This window comes from Chanodichthys erythropterus, chromosome 21, assembly GCF_024489055.1.
Source record: "Chanodichthys erythropterus isolate Z2021 chromosome 21, ASM2448905v1, whole genome shotgun sequence".
In the NCBI taxonomy this organism is placed as follows: domain Eukaryota; kingdom Metazoa; phylum Chordata; class Actinopteri; order Cypriniformes; family Xenocyprididae; genus Chanodichthys; species Chanodichthys erythropterus.
The window spans coordinates 3714491-3736801 of record NC_090241.1 but is presented as its reverse complement, the minus strand read 5'-3'; the positions used below and the strand labels follow the sequence as shown (position 1 = coordinate 3736801).

General features: G+C 36.7%; 1 protein-coding gene across 1 annotated transcript; it reads right to left on the bottom strand.

Moving 5' to 3' along the window:
- Window positions 1-381: 381 nt before the first annotated feature.
- arl6ip6 (ADP-ribosylation factor-like 6 interacting protein 6) lies at window positions 382-18029 on the bottom strand. The gene is made up of 4 exons (XM_067373279.1): window positions 17500-18029; window positions 17361-17414; window positions 17154-17286; window positions 382-3508 (listed from the first exon to the last, which is right to left on the bottom strand). Exons 1-4 carry the CDS (start codon window positions 17762-17764, stop codon window positions 3415-3417), a joined length of 546 nt encoding a protein of 181 aa, XP_067229380.1. The 5' UTR covers window positions 17765-18029; the 3' UTR covers window positions 382-3414.
- Between the last annotated feature and the right edge of the window lie 4282 nt (window positions 18030-22311).

Sequence of the window (22311 nt, the reverse complement as noted above, 5' to 3'; positions counted from 1 at the left end):
TTCCTTCTTTCTTTTTTTTTGCTTTTCTCCTCGGTACGAGTATCAGACAGATTAGGAGTCAATTTTGGCACACAGTGAGCCGTGGGTGTAATTTTTTATTCTGTAGAATGATTACATGTCTCGCTGCCCTTTCGTGAAAACTAGCCTTGAGGGTGACAAGTGAAAAGGCATCATAGCGAATGCTTTCATATCGACTGCCACTCACATTCACGTCTGCACTCTGAACCGCTGCGCCCTTAGGCCTTAACTGAGATCTTTATAAGCGCTCAGCCACACACTGCAAAACAGACGTTTCTATTAGTTTTTATGTCTTTGTGAATTGCAGCACGTTATGATTTTATTTGGAGGCTTTTCCCCACCATTTAGGCAAGCACACATAGCGCTAGTGTGAAAAATGATAAAGCAGAAAAATGAAACATTTTTTATTTAAACTGCAAATTTATTGCTTTTTGCATAAATAAATTCTTACAATATTCATTCTGCTAGCGTTATTTGACACAATATCCCACTTCTTGGGTAAGCAATGAATATTCCAGTGTTGTTTTTACATCCCTGATTATTTAAATGGCAGGAAAACAAGTAAGGAAATCAGTCAACCTCCAAGTCAGGTGGTTTCAGGATGGGATATTGTCTGTGACAGCTGTGCTGCACGACTGAAGGTGAGTGGGATTGTTTACTTCAGACAGACCTTCACCTCAACAGAAACGGCATTAAAAGAGACACTTTAATCACCAAGTCATGCAAGAACAGGTTTTGTAAGGCTAAGAAACAAAAACATGGAGAGTGTGCTCACGCATGCATACAATCATCTCTCTTTTACCTTAAAATACCTGACTAATGTAGGTGCAACAGGTTCTGAGATGGATAAATTACTTCTGGAAATGCTAAAATCTCAAACAGGAATTAAAGGGTTAGTTCACCCAAAAATGAAAAAATTGTCATTAATTACCCATGCTCTTGTCGTACCAAAACCTTGACATTCACTCATCTTCGAAACACAAATGAAGATATTTTAAATGAAATCTGAAAGATATCTGTCCCTCCATTGACAGTCCATGATGCAACTACCACTTTATCACTTCAAAAAGTGCATAAAGAGATCGTAAAAGTAATCCATATGAATCCAAAGTCCAAATTTTCTATAGAGGGTCCGAAATCTCTCTGTTTCAAAGATGAACAAAAGTGTTAAGGCCCGTTCACACCAAGGATGATAACTATAAAGATATAGTTCTGAAAATCATTATAAATATACAAGAATAGCACTGTCCACACCACAGCTATAATGATAATGATATAGAGAAATTATATCGTTTGGGATAACTTTTTTAAACACATTTTTTTTCTAGCTGTTGAACAATGAAACACTGACAGCCAATCAGAATCTGCTCTATTTTAAGGACTCGTGCATTTAAAATGGCAGACGACATTGTGGAGAAGTTAATCGCCGATGTCCAGAAAAATCCACCACTGTTTGACAAGTCAAACCCCCTTTTCAAGGATAATTTAAAGAAAATAGAAATCAAACAGTCATACCCTTGGAATAAATGGTGAAAAGTATTAACAATGAGATCATTATGCCAGGCTAGCAAACAGTGTAACATAAAAATTACCTGAGATATCCAGCGCTAGTTCTTGCTTCCTTTGAAGTTGCAGTGAAAAAGATTAGGCGTTGTTTTGATTCCACTATATTGACTTCGTCAGCTAAATTCACTGTCAGATCAGATCGATTACACTAGCTATTCACTTGAAACATTACATGCTGAGGACATCTGCTGGTTAAAGCCTGTAAATGCAACAAGAACTGCAAAAACATGTTGTACACACTTTGAAACCGCAGCGCATGAGCTTAGAATAAACACACCGTTATCGTTTGTTAGTGTGGACGCAAATAAAGTTATTGTCATAGTTATCTTTATAGTTACCGTTCTTGGTGTGAACGGGCCTTTACGGGTTTGTAACGACATGAGGGTGAGTAAATGAAAAAAGAATTTACATTTTTGGGTGAACTAACCTTTTAATGTCTATTTAAATGTGCTAAAATGAAGATGAAAATGTCTTGTAAAGGAAAACTCACAGAGGCGGCAATACATTAGTACTCCATTTATAAACGAGACAGACCAGTTCATAGCTGAAATGAGTCGCTACAGGGCCTGCTAATCTAATGAAGAAGAAAAAAGTAATCATGGCCTGGCAGAGTCTGCATCAAATAATTAAAGTCATAAATTAAATCCACACTTGTACACTCTCTGACCTTCTCCCAGGCTCTCAACAAAGCTTTAACACGGTCACTCTCCATCAACCACAAAACAGCTATTGTATTAATGATTTCCCCCATTAAAACGCTCAATAGAGCAGCAACTTCCAGCTTTAATAAAGCAAAACTGCAAAGGGACTCTAGTCTTTGCTAAGAGGAGGTCCTAAAAGGCACATCCAATTTATTTAGAAAGTCTTAAATGCATTTACTGTACGTGTTGTCCTACTGAATGAATGACATCAAAAGGGCAAAAAGCAGATTTAATGCTCTGTTATTGTAATGGTAAAAAGCTGCTGCAACAGGATTCTGTAATAAAAGCCTTTTATCAGACAAAATAACTAGGAAACAAAGAGACCCTGACAACCCTAATGTTATTTTACTGAAATGTAGTCCATTAAGAAAAAGTCATTGTGCGTTTATTGAATTTGTCAAATTAGCATATATTAAAATATGAGAAATCCTCTATTAAAAAAAAAAAAAAAAAAATTGGACTTTGCAAGTGTGCCTCAAATGTCCTGAATAGTGAAGCCAAAACATTGATCACCCCCTGGTGGCTGGCTGCGGTATAGGTCATAAAACCCGCCCTCTCCATGTAATTGAATGGGACGTAAGCCAAACTAAAAAATTCAATTACACTTCAAATACATGTTTTTCAAAGATGGTTTCTGTCATTTTAGGTAGTTCTTATCACGCTAAGAGTTTGTTTTTCCAATAAGTTTGGTTTTAGTTAGTTATTTGATGGTATAAAAATGGGATGTAATATCATGATTGACAGCTGTGTTTGTGTCTGCTGAAGTGTGGACGGGACCTTGATACCGCGGCTCTACCTCAGGATCCTTTTAGGCTCGGAATGACGTAATCAGTGCAAGATGTCAACAGGACATTTTGGCTTCATTTTTCTACAGTGGAAGGAAGTGGAGACACATTGTCCATATTTTTTTAGTCTATGTACTTATTGTTTTATTCAGTGCCTTAACGACTGAGAAATTTAAATGTAATAAAGTTTTAAAACTAGTATTCAATTTTTTGTTTTTGTTCTTTTTTTATATTAGTAACATTATTTGATGGTTCCTGCTGCCATTAAACTTGGAATTGCCTCCTGATAATTGCAAGTTAAATGACAGTCGAGGTCTCCGCAGATGGGCGGTAGTTGGGGAGCATCAGTTGAGATACCACATAAAAGTGAGAGCAGCCACTATTCCATTGAGTATTGCCATACTGTAGCCCATGTGGAAAGAGTGTCCGGTCATTCTTCTGCAAAAACAAAACACAAAACATCCAAATGGCATTAGTCCACAGCGTGACTAGAACAAACAATAGTAATTTGTTGATTATTGTCCTTCGGTACCAAGTCGGTACTGAAATTAAAAAAAATTTGATGATACCAGCATTTAGCATTTTAAGCGCTGTTGAGTGGATTCTTAAAGGGTTAGTTCACCCACAAATGAAAATTCATTAATTTCTCACCCTCATGTCATTCCACACCCGTAAGGGGCCGTTCACACAGAAGGCGTCTTTGCGTCTAAAAACGCGCCTTTGAGACGTGATGCAATAACAACAAAAACGAAAATAATAGAAATAGGCAAACTGCAGAATTTACAGATACAAGTTTTGACATGGAAAAAAGGAAAATAAGATAATAATGAGCAATTCATCCGCCATGTTGCCATTATATAAAACAGTTGTCATGCCAACTCGCAACGCTTGCCCCGTCTCCAAGTTCTTCTGATTGGTCCACTGTTTTGGAACTGACATTGATGAGCGGCGCTGAGTGTAAAAGTTGAAATTCTTTAACTTGACACGGCGTCTTAAAAACGCAGCGCTCGTGTGAGGCACTGCAAAAGATGCGAGACGCGAGCGTAAAGGTCATGCACGTCCGTCAAGCGCGTGTTTACATAGAAACACAATGGGAAAGTAGCGCATTGGAATAGAAAAACACGTTCTGTGCGAATGGCCCCTAAGACCTTCATTCATCTTCGGAACACAAATTAAGATTTTTTTTATAAAATCCGATGGCTCAGTGAGGCCTCCATTGACAGCAAGATAATTTACACCTTCAATGCCCAGAAAGCTACTAAAGATAAATTTAAAACCGTTCATGTGACTACAGCGGTACAACCTTAATGTTATGAAGCGATGAGAATGTTCCAAAAAACAAAAAACAAAATAAGGAATTTATTCAACAATATCTAGTGATGGACGATTTCAAAACACTGCTTCATGAAGCTTCAAAGCTTTAGGAATCTTTTGTTTAAAATCAGCGGTTTGGAGCGTGTATCAAATTGCCAGAGTCACGCCCCCCAGTGGTGAGCCACTGAAATTTCGAAACACTTACGACGTAACAAAGCCTCGTTTACTGAAATCACGTGACTTTGGCAGTTTCATACACGCTCGAACCAGTGATTCGAAACAAAAGATTCAAAAAGCGCTGTAAATTGAATAAAATCGTTATTTTGTTTTTTTGGCGCACAAAAGTATTCTCGTCGCTTCATAACATTAAGGTTGAACTGTTTTAAATATGTCTTTAGTAGCTTTCTGGGCATTTGAAAGTGTTAATTATCTTGCTGTCAATACAGGCCTCACTGATCCATCAGATTTCATCAAAAATATCTTAATTTGTGTTCCAAAGATTAACGAAGGTCTTACGGGTGTGGAACGACATGAGGGTGAGTAATTAATGACAGAAATTTCATCTTTGGGTGAACTAACCCTTCAAACACCTCTGATTGGCCATTGTATTCACATGCTCAACAGATGTCTGTGATTGGCTACAGTGATCAGCGCTTCAAAAACATGTTGTAAATAGACATCTTTGATGCTCTTCACTCAGCGCTTAATGTTAATGGTTTGTTGCGAATCCAAAATAACCTCTTAAATTCTTGTAACGATTCACACATATTTTGTGAAAAATACTCAACTGTTGTAAAAAAGCAAGTGTCTTTAACTATAATGTACCAGCATTTAAAAATACCTGCATGTAATTATAGCTGTAACTAAATCTGTAAGTCCTGACCCACCCTTAAACCTATGCCACCAAACCAGTCCCTAACCTTACCCATATCCCACCTCAGTAGCAGCAATAATGTTTTGCAATACAACTTGAACACAAAAGTACATTGTACCAAATTATTGTCTTTTAATATAATAGTTGTTTTGTGACCAAAAGCACAAAATAGAAATCTCTGAAGCAACAGAAGTAGACCTAAAACAACAACTTCCAATCGTTAGAACTGTAATCATAATCTAAATTATTTATCTGATTAATTGTTTAGCTACATGATGTACTACCCCTTTTACTTTACTACTCAATCAGTCCATTACTCTCCAGAGGTGTGCGACTCTAATGCAGGAAGTTTAAAAGCACACGGAACAAACAAAACTGAGCACCATGTATGGAATATGGACAAGGGTATTGATCATAACAGCTGGCCATTACTCTACTCTAGTAAGTGCAGAGGTCCATAAAAATCCCATTATGAGGCATCCAAATGTCCCATGTTAACCACTGCCATGAGTTCTCTTTAATGGCTGATTTGAAGTGTTTTAGAGTAGCAGGTTCAGGAGCGCAGATCTGCACCCAACTGGTCAATGACGACGTTCATTGTTTTGTAACTCTGTTCAAGAATACAATAAAAATGCACTTCAAAAATGCAATTAGACATTTTTTGGGGTGGGGTTAGAGGTTAACTGTCCTGATATCATAATAATCATAAGAAAGTTTGTCTGGTATTAATAAATATTATTATTATCATCATTATCATTAGTAGTAGTATTAGTATTACCCATGCAAACCCTTGCGTCAAGACAACACAAGGTTAGCTCAGGCTGTAAAATTCCATGTAGTCCAAGTACACAAAAATGTGATGATTTTTATGATTAAATTAATTTGTTTAAAAACAACCTCCTTGAATGTATTTGAGAAAAGGAAGGAATGTTACTTTCTACTTGGTCACACCACATGACATTTTTATGCCATTAAATTGAAAGTTTCTCAAAAATGAAAAAGTTTTCCCCAAAAGATATGACACCAACATGAATAGAAACAATACATATCTGAGAACTTGGCACTTGTAACTAGTAGACCAGTTCTGACGCTCATGTGTCCACTGTTGGCTCTTTCGGCGGTGGACAGGGGTCAGCATGGGCACCCTGACTGGTCTGCAGCTATGCAGCTCCATACGCAACAAACTGATGCACTGTGTAGTCTGACACCTTTCTATCAGAACCAGCATTAACTTGAGCTGCAGTAGCTCGTCTGTTGGATCGGACCACACGGGCCAGCCTTTGCTCCCCACGTGCATCAATGAATCTTGGTCGCCCATAACCCTGTCGCTGGTTCACCACTATTCCTTCCTTGGACCACTTTTGATAGATACTGACCACTGCAGACCAGGAACACCCCACAAGAGCTGCAGTTTTGGAGATGCTCTGACCCATTCGTGTAGCCATCATAATTCTGTCCTTGTCAAACTCACTCAAATCCTAACGCTTGTCCATTTTTCCTGCTTCTAATGCCGCGTTCCAGGCAACCCATAACCCGCGTTTTTCCAACCTTCTACCCGTGAAAGTGCACTGGAACGGCAGTCAAACCCATGACTTCCCACCCGTGAACTCGTACTAGATCAATGTACTCCCATGAAACAACAATGACAGCCCCTACGGATGCGCCATTTATGCGAGTGCACGGTAAAATAACATAAAATAAATGGTATAACAGCTTCTCTTGTCTTATGCGCCACTTTTCTTCCTCGGTTTCCCTCAAATAAGCAAGGAGTAAGCACTTTTGGTGATAGAAATAATTGTAAATGAGCATAAGCCTCCGCAGTACTGGTTTGTTTACACTCAGGCAGTTTGGCATTATTTTCCTGGAATGCTACAAAGTCGTGAGTCGTGATTTGAAGTCGTGACTTACGGGCTCAAAAACCTGCCTGGAACGCAGCATAACACATCAACTTTGAGGACAAAATGTTCTTTCTAATATATCCCATCCACTAACAGGTGCCGTGATGAAGAGATAATCAGAGTTATTTCACTTCACCTGTCAGTTGTCATAATGTTATGCCTGATCGGTGTATATACACCCATCGTGTGTTTTCACTCCTTGGTTATTTCTGAATCACATCCACTGGACTAAATGACCATGACATTTTAATTTTCACTGCAACAGATAAGTCTCAACCAGGCATATCACATGCTCAGACAGGGCTGTATCAGCTTGTGCCTGTTAAATCTTTTTTTTAAAAAGTCAGGAAACATTAAGGTTCATCTATCCTAAAGACACATCAGACTTAAATGACACACTTTAGACCAGCGTTTCTGTGGGGCACGCCCCATTGGGGGGCAATAGAGACATGACAGGTGGGTCATTTTTGTGCCCATCTCTTTTAACCTTTTGAGTCCTGACCCACACATTTTTATTTATGTGTCCCTGAAAGTGCGGTCCCAAATATGGGATTTAGAACGTTCAGTGACGTCACTGCCAGATTCAAACTGTGCTTTCGCGCTTTGGTTGGCGCTAATCCAGAGAAGGATGCGTTCAGCAGCGCTTGTCATTTATCATAACTATGCAGTGTTTTCAACAACATGATGTTTATTTTAGGTGTCAGACATTTAAATATACATAAGTACTAGTAAAACAATACATTTAGAGTTTGTAAAGTACATACTGATGTCTATGGAAGCAGCAGTAACAATCAATTAAAATATAATTTGCCGACGTGTTTTATTCATATCAGGCACACATAGTATAAGTAACTATAAAGTTTACTCTATTTTTCTTCCAAATCACCGGCCACTTACTTACATGAATTTCGAGAGAAATTGATGAATTCACATGCTATAAATCCGACTGAACAGCTGTGCAAACAAACATGGCGGCGCCTATCTCGTGTTACAGATCAAGATCATTTATTAACGTTTGTAAATGACAAAACACACTCTCTTCTACATATTTGAGAATCGGAATATCAGATATTTAATGACATGGTAAGCAAGTTTGTGAATATTTTGAATAAAAAAAAAAGAGAAACTACATAAAAGTGTTACATCTGTCATACGGTGCATGCGGGTCGCATTGGAAACAATAAGGGGAAACATTCTAAAATAATGGTTGCGTAAAAAAAAAGCCTCAAATAATATTTATAATTTATATATAATAAATAAAATGCAAAGTGATAATATAATTGCACTTTTATTTTCTCTATTTGAAAGTTTTTAATGCTGTTATTTAATGTAATGTTTTAAAATGTAATGTTAATAAAATAAGTTAATAAATTAACAGTTAAACTTAAAGCCTAGTTTATTAACATTTTGTTGAGGCAATTGTGGAGACCAGTGGACTTGGAACCCTTCCCTACCTCCAAAGTGGCGAATGGCAGAAAAAGTTTGAGAAACACTGCTTTAGACAGACAGCAGCCTTGACATGGAACATTAGGGAGCCAGACATTTCCCAACATATCGATGGGAAAAACGTTTAGGACAGACTATAAATTAAGGCCATCCATTCAGACAATTTACGGATGTGAGATCTAATCACGACTAAACATCCAAAGCACTGAAAGAGACTAAACTGATTTCTATTAGCCAGTTAATTCACCAAATCAATTGTTGTGGCGTGAACTCCCTGAACCTCACCTACAACGGAAGCAGATAATGTAAAGCTTATCTGCTGAAGACAGAGCCACAAACAACTGACTGTGACCATATGCACCCAATGATTGAAAGGTTGCGTTTCTATGGAAACAAAGTGACGAGAGCATTACACTAATATGTGTGTGCATATCTGGAAACAACAGAGGAAAGCTTCTGCTATCATCCAAGTCATTTGAGGATAATGCAAGAGGCTAATTGCTAGAGCAGTGCTGCGACACACAGTGAAAACAGACATGGAGAATGCCAATGGGACAGGTTGTGTGTCTACCACTGCTGTTTTGTGGTGGAGAACTGGAGCTATGCAAGCGTGAAGGAACAAGCAGACCCAGTCACAGTTCTGTGGGGGTCAGTCAATATCACCCCATCCGGCTGCTAGCTGGTCGATAGCCTGTTTGCGTTCTGAGCCGGCTGTGTAAGTTGGGTTTAGGACAGACATCGTGAGAGCACCGCTGCGTGATTAGATAACCAACTCGCTCGGCGATGGAGTGACCCTGGGTTTTATCGCCAAGCCTCCAGACACAATCAATAATGTTCCTCCCAAACAGCCAATCAGAAACTGGCTTATAGATTCATAAATTGGAGCACAGCCTTAAACTCAAGTGCAAACTCAAAGTTAGCAGAGGAGACACGTTTCAGCTGGCTTCAAATGGGGCTCACTGTCTTTTCATCATCTCAAATAAATGAGAAGCTCAGGGGTGCCATCCAGCATGAGTTATAGTTGAAAAACAACTTCAAAGAGCTCTGCTACAAACTTTGTTCCATAATATTATATCATTTTAAGTTAAGTTTTTGGTCACTATTCAATATTCAATATATGATGTTATCATTTGAGTGTCCTCTGAAGACTTTCAAAGCTTAGGTCTTCTAATGACTGGATCATTAAATCCAAATTGAAGTAATTTTGAAGTATATTAATTCTGCAAACGGCAACAGTTTGTCACGGCATTCCCTGTGTACACACGTGCCTCCCCCTCGTACCTTGTGTACACAAAGCTCCCGGTAATAAATGTCAGAAGTACTAAGTTCACTGGAAATAAAACTGAATTCACAGTCTGATGGGCTAACGGCAATTTCTCAAACCCTCCAAATACTTCCTTATTTATTTGTGGGTAAACCACTGAGGAAGTATGACTAATGCTCTATATCTTCCTACACCAACGTGTCATTTGGTTTTCTTACTAACAATAGAGATGAAAGGGTTTCTGGGGTTTCACCAGATCCAGTGTGCACCCAGCCTCATCAAGATTACAGATGACGCCAACAATGGATGGACTTAAAAGACTGACATTATATTGTTCTTATATTGCAATCACTACAATCACAAGATATATATTGCTTTAATGCATTGAAAGACCATAATTTTGGCTATCTAACTGAAAACATGACTTGTTAAAAATCTTAAAAACACTACATAAGTTTTGCCACTAGAGGACGCTTATTCAAAACAACAAACAAAAGGTGTAGATTGATAACGCCATGAATGAGCGTGGAATCATGGGAGTTGTAATCTTCATCTCCACAGCTGATGGAAAGCGATCTGATGGGACTTGGTGTCCTTGGATGAGCTAATGTATTAAAGTTTTATTAACGTTACTGTGGTGTGAATCATTTTACGTTGTTGTTTTCATAATGCTTATATGCTGCAGTCATCCGCTGCTGCTTCTATATTTATGATTAAAGTTGTGCTCAATGTCTGCCTCCTTCTTTCCTGAACTTGGACTTTGTTACAATTACATTTGATCCCTTAAATTCACATTATTTTATTTCATTCTTATGAAATGTCCGACTTGTGTTGCTAAATGGCATGCAATTAATTTTAAAATATATTCTATGGTGAAAAAAAATGCTGTATTTTTAGTACAAAAAAAGCTATTTTTTATTGATCAAAAATCAACACAAACAATATACTTACAATATAAATTTGCTAGGGGAGATATGAACAATATTATAAGAATACTTTAAAGAGTGTACATGCTTTTTGTTTCTTCAAAGGCAAATAAAGCTTTCTCTGATTATGCCATTTTAGCCACTTGACAAAAGAAGAGCTGCCTTTGAGGCACGGTACAAACATGTTACTCGTGTTAAACCAAGAATACAAGAAATTCAAACAATAAGACTAACTGTGTTGAGATATACAATAATAAGTTTTCTGTCGATAAAGATATCCAAACAGTTGCTAACCCCATCTAATAAAACACATAATATATTCAAACGTCTTTGATGTTTCAGTGGTTTCTACGAAAGTAAAACCGGAAATCGAGAGCAACGCAACTATGACATCGTTAACAGGTGGTTAACTGGTTAAATTTGTTGATTTCTCTGGATTTAAACATTGTTGGAAACATCTGGGATAATGTAAGTACACAAGTCACCAAAATATATAACATTTTTTGATATTTAAAAAAAAAATATATATATATATATATCATACATACTGCGCTTTTTAAGGGGCGGTCACATTACCAAAACTTTGGCGAAGGTCCACTGTATATTGTGTAGAGATGTACGAATCACAGCATTCTGTTGTTAAACTTGGCGAATTCATGCGATCAACTTGAACAAATTATGCGCAAATATATTTCCGAGTTTTCCGATCATTGAAACCTATTGAATTGACTATTTCGGCCATGAAAATTTGCAGAACAATGGCAAATGTGACCGGACATTTAGAGTAATGTATTATTTTAATATGTCATTATTTTGAGCCTAGAGAAGGCTTCAGATAAGCCTGGTTCCTTTCCAGGTTTTTCCCAACACCTCACCACTAATGGAGTTTTTTTTCTTGACGCTGTCGCCTGTGACTGCTCTCTGGGGCTCAAAGACATTAAAAGAAATTTTGTAATTTAATGCAAGATTCCCTGTTCATTAGGGCCAAATTACATTGTATTACTGAAATGTGCATCTTCTGTTTCATTGAAATATTTCTTAGAAAAAAAAAAGTATAGATCTGTTAACTCTAAAAAGGTCTAAAATATCTAAAGAGTGCTGTCCATTCTCATTCATCTCAAATGCAGCTGCTTGACTGGTTGGTGTATGCAACCTTGGCAGTACACAAACTGCATGATGTTATTTCTTTTCTCAAGCACACTCAGTTCCAGAGCCATGATTGCCTTGTAACTAATTACTCTAGAGAAACAGGGAAATAACATCCTATAGTAGGCATGCATCAATATTAAAGCTGATCATTATTTTCATGTTAAGGGAAGATAAATAATAAATGGTCTAAATTAAAATTCTATACTGTTTTCTCTAAATAATAATAATAATAATAATAAATACTAATGCATTTCGAAGTGGATATTCAAACAAGATTTAGATGTATTGAGGAAAATTCTGATTTGATGTGTCCATACTGGGAACAAAAAGTTCCATAAACCTTGATGGAGTGAGAAAGCTCGCTTTGGTGCTCTGATATGTAGGTCTTGCTGAGTTGGTTGTGGGATTCTTACTTTGGTTAACATTTCCTGTTAACAGCTCAGATATAAGTAACAAAAGGGGACACAGTCACGAAGGTCTGCCTTACCATTACTAGGAAACTGAATTTATCTACAAAACAGAGGACTGAAGTTGGGTTAGTTCACACAAAATTGAAAATTCTGTCATTATTTACTCACCCTGATTTTGTTCCAAATCCATAAGACTTTTTGATAAGATATTTTTAATGAAACCTGAGAGGTTTCAGTCCCTCCACTGAAAACTTTGATGCTTTTCAAAACCCCAAAACTTTGACGCTTCAAAAAGTTAAAAGAGTTTCTAAAAGAAATTCATATAGATTGAATGGTTTAATCCAAGTCTTCTGCAGAGATACTTAGGAAGCTAAACTGTACTTGCTTGACAAGCAAGAACAAATCTCATTGGTTCTTGTGCTTGGTTGACATGGGAGAAAAAAAACACTCATTGGTTCTCGCGTGACAAACGATCGCGGTTGAGCTTTGTTTACCATTTGATGTGCTCTATGTCTGGGTGTGGTGAATGTTCACTCTGAAGAGCCCTTGAAGTGGGGACTTTGGAGAGAGCAGGGTGTCATAATGAAGCTGCTTGGAACGCATTTGGCGAAGGGAGCGATGAAAGACCACGTAACTTCCTCATTAGCTTCACATAGAATGTTACCAGGACAAAAGGAATTCTTAATACTGCTGTTAATGAGACATATACAAATAAATTTACATTTATAATGAAGTAAAATTCTCCAAAGCTGTTCGCCAAGTATTTGATTAAATTTCATATTTGAAATCACCAATTAAATTAACTCATAAATGCTCAAATCATGACAAAAAACTGCATTTTTCAGGCTGGATCAAGCTAATGCTCATGCGCAGTTCCTAAGTGAGCATCTCCATAGGATTCGCATCTGACGGTTTCTATAGGAACCGGAGCTTCAGCAATGCGATGACTTTACCAAACGCCGATTGGCTCATATTTAGACGGTGAAACCTATTACGCCATATTGTGCGTTGCACTTTCTCCCATTCATAATAATAATACGGGTGCAGCATCTTTCTATATAAAGTCTTTACCAGCGCATGATCCCTTCGCTAATAGACTAATGAAAGGACCCTTCTTGAATGGATTAAGTTGTTCACTTTCGTTTGGAAAGCACCTACAAATGGCGTCCCATTCCCAGGTGCAAACACACCATTTGGACTTCACCCTATATGTGAATAAAATCCTAAATTAAATCAGTTCATCATATAAAGCAACTGTGTCTCTTCAGAAGACTTAGATGAAACTTGATTAATATAGATTTTTTTCTTCTCTCTTTATGAACTTTCTGAAGTGTCAAGGTTTTAGTTGTATGGACTTTCAACAGATTTTTGGGTGAACTAACCCTTTAAGAATAATATAAAGTTTTGACCGCTTCAGAAAGCCAGCTAAGTAAATGTCAATGACTTCGGAAAGAGCAATACTAAAAAGTTCAGTCAAATTCCCCTCCTCCCTCTCTTCTCCAAGAGCATTAGAAGTTGGGGTAAAGGACATTTAGACATATTTGATGGGGCTTGGAGCCACATGAAATCCCTGCAGACCAATTCTGGGACAGTTTTGAATGTTCCGCTTGGTGCAAGTATTCAGGTCTGAAGATGAAAAGCAATTACAGGAAAATTGCTTTTCTGTTCTCCTCTGAGTCTGTGCTCTCACCCGGGCGAGTCGAACCAGCACAAAGTGATAGGAACAATTTTCAATTTTACCAGCTGACAAGCTTCTTAGGCACTGACAGCTAAAAACAAAATAGGAAAATTGGGTGAATAACCTCAGACCAGAGGAACAGCCTTGATAACATGTTCTTATAACTGTTCTACTCTACACTACTGAACAGGACCAGCCATGAAAAAAACAGCCACTTGCAGAGACAATCAGACATCAGGCTGTGTGAAATAAATGAATACTGCTCACAAGATCAGTAGGATGACTTTTGCAAGTGCTGCAGCAGTAAATTAACTCACTACCATCATGAGTCTAAACTTTCTGCCTACAATGATCACTTCTTGGAATTTGAATTTCTCTCGTTGAATGAACTTTTCATTTCTAAAAAGTTTCTTCTGATTTCATTGGTGTGGACCCCCACAACAACTACACTCTTCTGCTTTTGAACAGTAACATACTTAGCACCATTTACCAAATTTCAGCTTGAATTTTTTGGAAAAGGGAAATTATGTGTTTCTTGAAACTGAAGGTTTGCCACACAGACAGTCAATAGCCTTGTTTCCACTGTCGAGCCAAAAGCTATCATGCCAAAAGCAAGCAGGCCTCATCGGGGCTTCCTCTGAGCCAATGGCCAGGGTTTTTTGGCCCGCCGAATAACTTGGACCAAAGTGGGCCAATTGGTCCTTGAGGATTGGTTGTAAACAGAGGCGGAGTTTACCTGAGTCAGGAGAAGGTCAACACCGCTGCTCATTTCCCATGTTATATTAGGCTACCAGCTAACTTCAACATTTAAGACATTTAAAACAAATTTTAGCTCAAAACTCAATTTCAGACTGTGGCGACCAGGGCGGGCGAGAGCCGTGAGGGAACGGCGCGAGGCCGGTGGCGCGAGTGTTAATGAGCTTCACCTGGGAGGCGCACCGGCCTTGAGTCCCTCATGGAGGAGCTCCGGGAGCATAAAAGGAGGAGCGACTACCGTGGAGGACGAGAGAGGACCAGGCCTGGATTTTATTTTATGTTTTGTTATGTTTGTGTGGCCGGCAGACGTCCGCGAGGGTCTGCCGGTATTACTTTCGTTTTGTTCTTTGTTTATTTTGAATTAAAAGTTACGTTCAATGTTTGCCGGTTCCCGCCTCCTTCTTCCCATATCTACTAACCTTGTTACACAGACACCAGTGAGTGTTTGAAATAACTTCCTTGCAATCCATTGGGGATTCTGATCTCCGTATGAAGGCAGAAATACATTTAAATGTGATGCTGAAGGCTACTATATTAAATACACATATGCTTATGGAAAATACCAGAGACTGCTTGAAGAATCATATATGATTATAATCATGTATTTATTTGGTTTCATGTTTTATCTGTCTCTTCCCTGTGCCTTTGTTGATACCGGACTATAATGCATGCGCATACGTGTCATAAATAACATGCATTTCGGTTAAGTTGTGTAACTGAAAGGATAATTGTATAGTGAGACAGGAGAGATCGCTCAAACCGCATCATTTCTTGGAAAATTAATAGAAATGCTTACTCTTTCTAAGGAAATGTGACGACTCAATGGAGATGTTTTGTGCTTTCCTGTGATTGAACATTAATGGAAGCAGGTGCAACCGAATAGGTACATGTTCTCTTTTTATGTGAAATGGTAAATATCAGTTTGAGTCAGCATGATTGATGTGCACTCCTGACACAAATTAATAAATGACTGTCACTGTAACATTTCATATTGTAAAACATTGGTTAAATATCGATGCTGGAGTCTTAAAGGGGTGGTTCAGTATGATTTCACTTTTTTAACTTTAGTTAGTGTGTAATGTTGCTGTTTGATTACAAACAGTATCTGAAAAGTTACGATGCTCAAAGTTCAAAGCAAAGGGAGATATTTTCTTTTAAAAGAATTCTCTGTTTAAGGACTACAATCAATGACTTTAAGATAGTTAACTCCACATCAGCTACATAAATTCACCAACTAACCATTAGAAACGTCCTGTTGCATTCTACATGTTGTCACTTCTTCTTGAGTCTCTCCATCATTGTCCGACTTTGGTTTGAACATAAAAGGCTGAACAGTTTCTGACATTTTCAGTGAGTCTTGGTGAATCGGCGCTGTTAACACTAATGTTATTGGCTAACACAAGCTCTCGAAACTCCGCCCTCTGCTTAGGAGCAGCAGCTCATTTGCATTTAAAGGGACACACAAAAACGCAGGGTTTTTGCTCACCTTCAAAAAGTGACAAATTTAACATGCTATAAAAATGATCTGTGGGGTATTTTGAGCTAAAACTTAACATACACGCTCTGGGGACATCAGAGACTTATTTTACATGTTGTAAAAATTGCATTATACCACCCCTTTAAGTCTTTAAGTAAAGACCAAACGTTCACTTCCATCATGCTCATTTTGCGATCTAGTTAGTCTTCAGTCAGCTGGTGAAATGATGGGGTCGGGTTTTAGTGTAGCGCTGCAGGGCTACAGTGGAGCTACACCTACAATGTACCACATAGTCTTATCTTAATATATGTGACCCTGGACCACAAAACCAGTCATAATTTGCACAGGTATATTTGTAGCAATAGCCAACAATACATATGGGGCGAAATTATCGATTTTTCTTTTATGCCAAAAATCATTAGGATATTAAGTAAAGATCATGTTTTTACTTAATATCCTACTCTAAATGTATCAAAATATTATTTTTGTGAGTAGATATGCATTGCTAAGGACTTCATTTGGACAACTTTAAAGGCGATTTTCTCAATATTTTGATTTTTTGCATACGAAGATTCCATATTTTCAAATAGTTGAATCTCGACCAAATATTGTCCTATCCTAACAAACAATACATCAATGGAAAACTTATTTATTCATCTTTCAGATGATATATAAATCTTAATTTAAAAAAAAACCTGACCCTGACTGGTTTTGTGGTCCAGGGTAATATATAATAATATAATTTTATCTTGACCATGATATGGTCTTCAATCCATATATTTGGAACTGAAGCATTTACAAAGAAATTTGACACATTGTGTAACATGATTGTGCTCTAGAGAATATGTTTTGGTGATTTAATTGTACAAATCATATGATAAACAGGCTTACTTGAGTCTGGCTGAAGAAAGAGGAGTCGGAGGGAACATTCCTGGCTCAAAGGAGTCAAAGTAGGTTAGAGTCCAGGAGAAACTACAACACAAAACTCCAGCCACAGAAGACAGGACCAAAATACTCCAAAAACCTGCAGGGCGAAAAATGCTTTACAACATATCGGTTTGTTAATATGTAGCTACACTAGGTGCAATTTGGACCTACCCAGGAGTCTCACTTCTGATCCATCTTCAGTGGTTATCCTTTCTGTTCTTAAATCTACAGATCAGAGAATTAATAATCATTTATACACACGCTGAACTTCAAGAGAAGGATTCCAAGAAATAGATATGGATGTGTATACCTTTTAATACGATGTACAAGAATGAGATCAGCACAGCGATGAATGAGACGATGACTATGCTGCAGAGCACAGAGAATACACGAGCGGGCCACAGGTGAGTGTCTCTCCAGAGCCGCGGCCGTGCGGGGAGCCGCCCAGGCGTCACCCTGCGCTTCACGCCGCTCTCATCCGAAGTGTTGCTTATTCCTGTTAATGCAGTATTATCTTCATCTTCAGAATAAATGTCTAAAGACGGGACATCTTTATCTTTGGCAGACCGCACCATGGTCGCCAGGATAAAAGTTTCTAAAGTTGAAATTGTTGGCTCATGAGTCACATCCTGCGTCTTTTGTTTGCGCGTTTCCGTTTCCTAGACAACACGGAAAAGTTAGCTAATAATAGTTAGCGCGTTACTTAATCCTACTTATCATAATATTAATTGCACTCGATTTGTATGTTGCATGTTAAATACTTTTTATACAATTCAACGACAAATACAATTGATTTAAAGGGGATTTCGATGAGCACAATGCGTATTAATTTGAATATTATCAAATGGTGAAGAGTTTCAAAACATCGCGGTTTGTGCTTCCGTATTTGTGAAGCACCGCCTTTACCGACGTGTTGTCCAATCATAATTGACAATCAATGCAATACGACCATACGATTGGATGCAATGAACGTCATTCAAGAAAGTCACCCATCACATACGTTGTTATTAAAAAACTATTTTAATTCAGACCGGTAGGTGATAAATATAAGTCTGTGTGACTATGATATTTAAAACATTAAAATTCTTGTTTTATAAAATTTTAAATCTAAAAAAATAGTTAAAATAATCAAATAAATAAATAAATAATGCATCTAACGAAATATTTTCCAAATAATGTTGACATTTATAATATATATATTTTTTTCACAATATAAATTAGGCCTTTACACAATAAACTAAATAGATGCTTTTAAAATTTTAGGATGGGGTAAATTTCATGCCCAGGTGAAAAAATAGGCTACTATAGTGTTTTTGAACCATACTATAGTAAATTGTAGTATACTGTATATATTATAGTATTTACAACACTTCGTTAATGAATGCTACAGCATACTGAAGTAGTGAACTGATAAATTGTTATGAATACTGTAGTATCCTTTAGTTTTTACTACAGTAAACTGTATATTGTAATATAATATACCCTAAAGTTGTAGAAATCTTAGTACAATATTGGGTAATTTGCTTATATTACTGTAGTTGTTATATTATCACAGCAACTATAGAATTACCACAACAAATTAATTCAAGTACTTTAGTATAGGAACTATAAAACACTATAGTATTTACTATAAATTACTAAAGTATTTTTTCACATGGGTGACGACGATCATATTTTGGGGGTCGGTGGTATCTGAAATATTGAAAATCCCTGTGTTAAATGACTAATTACTAATTCTGAGTAATTTTTGAGTAATGTTCAGTGTCTCTAAGCACTTGTCTAATATATTCATTTCTTGTTTTTTCAGTTCTTTCATGGAACAGTTCTTCAGCACTCCTAAAGCTTCTGACAAGTGGCAGTTGGGAGGTCTGCCCACTCGTTCTCTGTAGCGTGAGGAGCTGCCAACTATGATCTTTCTCCTCTTTACTTCTGCATCATGGACTGGTCCCCAACCTGGTGTGATGTCCATTAGAAGATAGTATCCCACTGTGACCTGGTGGAATAGGTGGAATGATTCAACTATTGCATAATTTAATATTCTTCATGAACATTAATTTTTAATAGAGAAAGGAAAGCATTGTTTATCACATATTTGAAAATAAGGGTCTAAGTTTCAGTGTTGATGTATTTTGAAGTATTTCACTATCGGCTACACTCTTAAAAATAAAGCTTTTTTAGTTCTGTGAAGAACTTTTAACATCTAATAGAAACTTTCCATTCCACAAAAGTTTCTTTATAGTGGAAAAAGATTCTTTTTAAATGTTCTTCACAATAAGAAAAATATGGTTCTTTAAAAACAGCCAATAGTCAGGGCCGATATATTCTGTCAATTAAAAGATGGCAGAAAAATGCACTGAATTTGGGCTTTGTGTAAAGAATATGCTAAGAAATCAGTTTGATGTTCAATATTAATAGTAATTATATGAATTAATAACATTCAGAAGGTAAAAAAAATATTAATTTAATCTTAAGAATTTAGTTAATGTGTTAATATTAATTTGAGTAATGTGTTTATGTTTATAACTGATACCAGTTACTCTGAAACAAGTTGAGGAAATGGAAAGAATAAAGTTTTTATTTACATTTATTTATATATATATAAAAAAAGGATAATTAATTATTAATAATGAAGTAATAATTAATTTAAAAGAAGGTATAAAAGGCAGAACCCCCAAACTATCGGTATCGTTATCGGTGGAGAAATTTAGTATCGGTGCATCTCTAATTATTTGCATTTTAATTATTGAAGATCACAGGTTAGTTTTAGTAAAAAACTAAATTTACTCCACATAAATGTACTATGATTTTTAACCCCATGTGCATCAATTAAAAAAAGTTAATGTCCATATCCCAAAACAGTCATAAAAATTTTAATCTTGGGAAGCACAAGCTTAAGTTTGGTCTCATTTTAAAGAATGGTAGTTTAAATAAAAGTTTAAAAAATGAAACAAAAAAGTTACAGAGGTTTAAGTTAATGAAAATGATTTATGAATATTTTATATAAAATATAGATTTTATGAAACATGTTGAACTCTAAAACTGCTAGAAAATCAAAGCAATGAATCTAAATCAGTTGTGTTCCAAATTTGAGTACCAAACTTTCCCCATTAGATGCCAGTAAAGCTCTGCTGGTAAACACAGTGGTTGGCTTTTGCAGTACAGTTTTTCCGCTCTCAAATATTATATGCATATTTTTTTGTTTTATTAAACACATGCAAACCACACTCTGACATCAATTGTTATAAAATTATAGCTGCATAATTGATCCAATTGGCTCTATAATAAGCAGAAGCAGAAAACAGGAATAAAGTGACTATTTGCTTTATATGCCAAACCTAAGAAAATGGCACCATTTGGTAAAAAAGGTAGTATTTTTTATTTTATTTATTATTATTTTAAAGCCTTGCCAACAGAATGAAAGCCTCTTGACAAAGACTGCATCATTTTATAGTTAAATGGTCCTGGGATTAAAAATTGCCATTTTAATGGGTTTCAAGGGGACATTTTTGTCCTTAAGGTCCTGAGTGGAGCCATTTTGTGTACCTAGTGTAAAATAGATTTATTAAAGGAAATGAGGGTGAAATAGTAAAATTCCAGTAAAAATACACACCTGTGCCAAAATTTGTGCAGTTGGCATTAACAGGCAAACTTATATAAAAAAAAAAAAAAAAAAAAAAAACTGAAAAAGACATAAATGTCCATAATATTATGCATTTTCAACAGAGAGCTAAACATTATTCATGGGATCTTGTTTAAATGAATCAGTAGGTTTAATCTGGCCATGTTTAATTGTACAAAACCCTGTTCCACCGACCCGGGGCCAACAAGGGACCGATAAGATCCTGCCACACAAGGGGTTGCCTCCACCTTGTGGCAGCATTATGTTACCACTGCCCACACCACATTTTATTAAGAAGCTCCAACATCACATTAATCATTGAGCATTCTCATGTCAATCCAGATTTTCAGTAAAATAAAAACATTGAGCACTCAAAAGAATGACTGTTTTTAACGGTGCTGGTGTCTTTGCTTTATTTGCACACAACCACTGATTCCAGTTAAAGAGATCGAAGTAGAAAAACGTTATATGTGCCACTAGTGTCAGCTCAAGCTTTCAAGTGTTACGTGCAACCACAGACATTTACCATATGCAACAATAGTGATGAGAGAGCAATTCAGGTCACAGAGTAAAGTTGATTCACTGTCTTCACCATCGAATTAAATAATACTGTCATACTAAACAACATAAAAGTTAATACCATTCCAGTGATATTGCAGGACAAGTTGGTTTGTTTCAACAATATGTACAGCACCACAATGGATGAACAATGTAAAAAATAAGAGGCTCAATTTTGTAGCAAAATATCTGTACATTTAAAAAAAAGACTTTTTGTCCAATGAAATGTCTTTTTTTTCCCCTCCTTTTTTTTTAAAAAAACAGCAAACTCTTTTTCACGGCTCACAAATGTCACATGAGATAAAACCAGTAGGAGAGCAAGTCTGTGATTAAAATGAGATGTGTTGTACATACAATGTCAAACTGGTTGTGAATGCTTGATAGTAAACATTTTCTCAACATTTCATGGACGTTTTTAGTCCGTAAAGTGTCATCCTCAACAAGCATTACAGTATCAAGACCAGCTTAAGTTCGAATCTCCTTCTCGTTCTTCATTCACCTTTTTTTTTTTTAAATCAAAAGTTCAATTTTAAGATGATCCAGGTTCAATTTTAAAAATAAAAAATAAAAGTGCATCTTGTAAATTTTCCCCTCAGAAAAAGCTGCTTAGCTTGGAGTTTTAAAACAAGAGGTTAAATGACAAGTGGGCCAAAGCAAAGTCTTCATTGGCCATTTCTGCTCATTTCTGTACGTAATACACAATGTCTCAAAGTTAAAACATAAAATACACACTACTTCCTCTTCCTTCACAATGTCCATTTGTAGAATCCACAACATTTGACTGTATAGGTCTAACATATGGCATCCAACACATTCCATCTTTCTTTCTTTAAAACAGTCAATTAAATCGAGATGCCAGATCCCAGGTAAGCGGAAGTGTTCAGTGTCACATTTATCCACCCTTCCATTGTCCTAAGTGTGCTATTTTTGCTCCTCTTTCAGTGT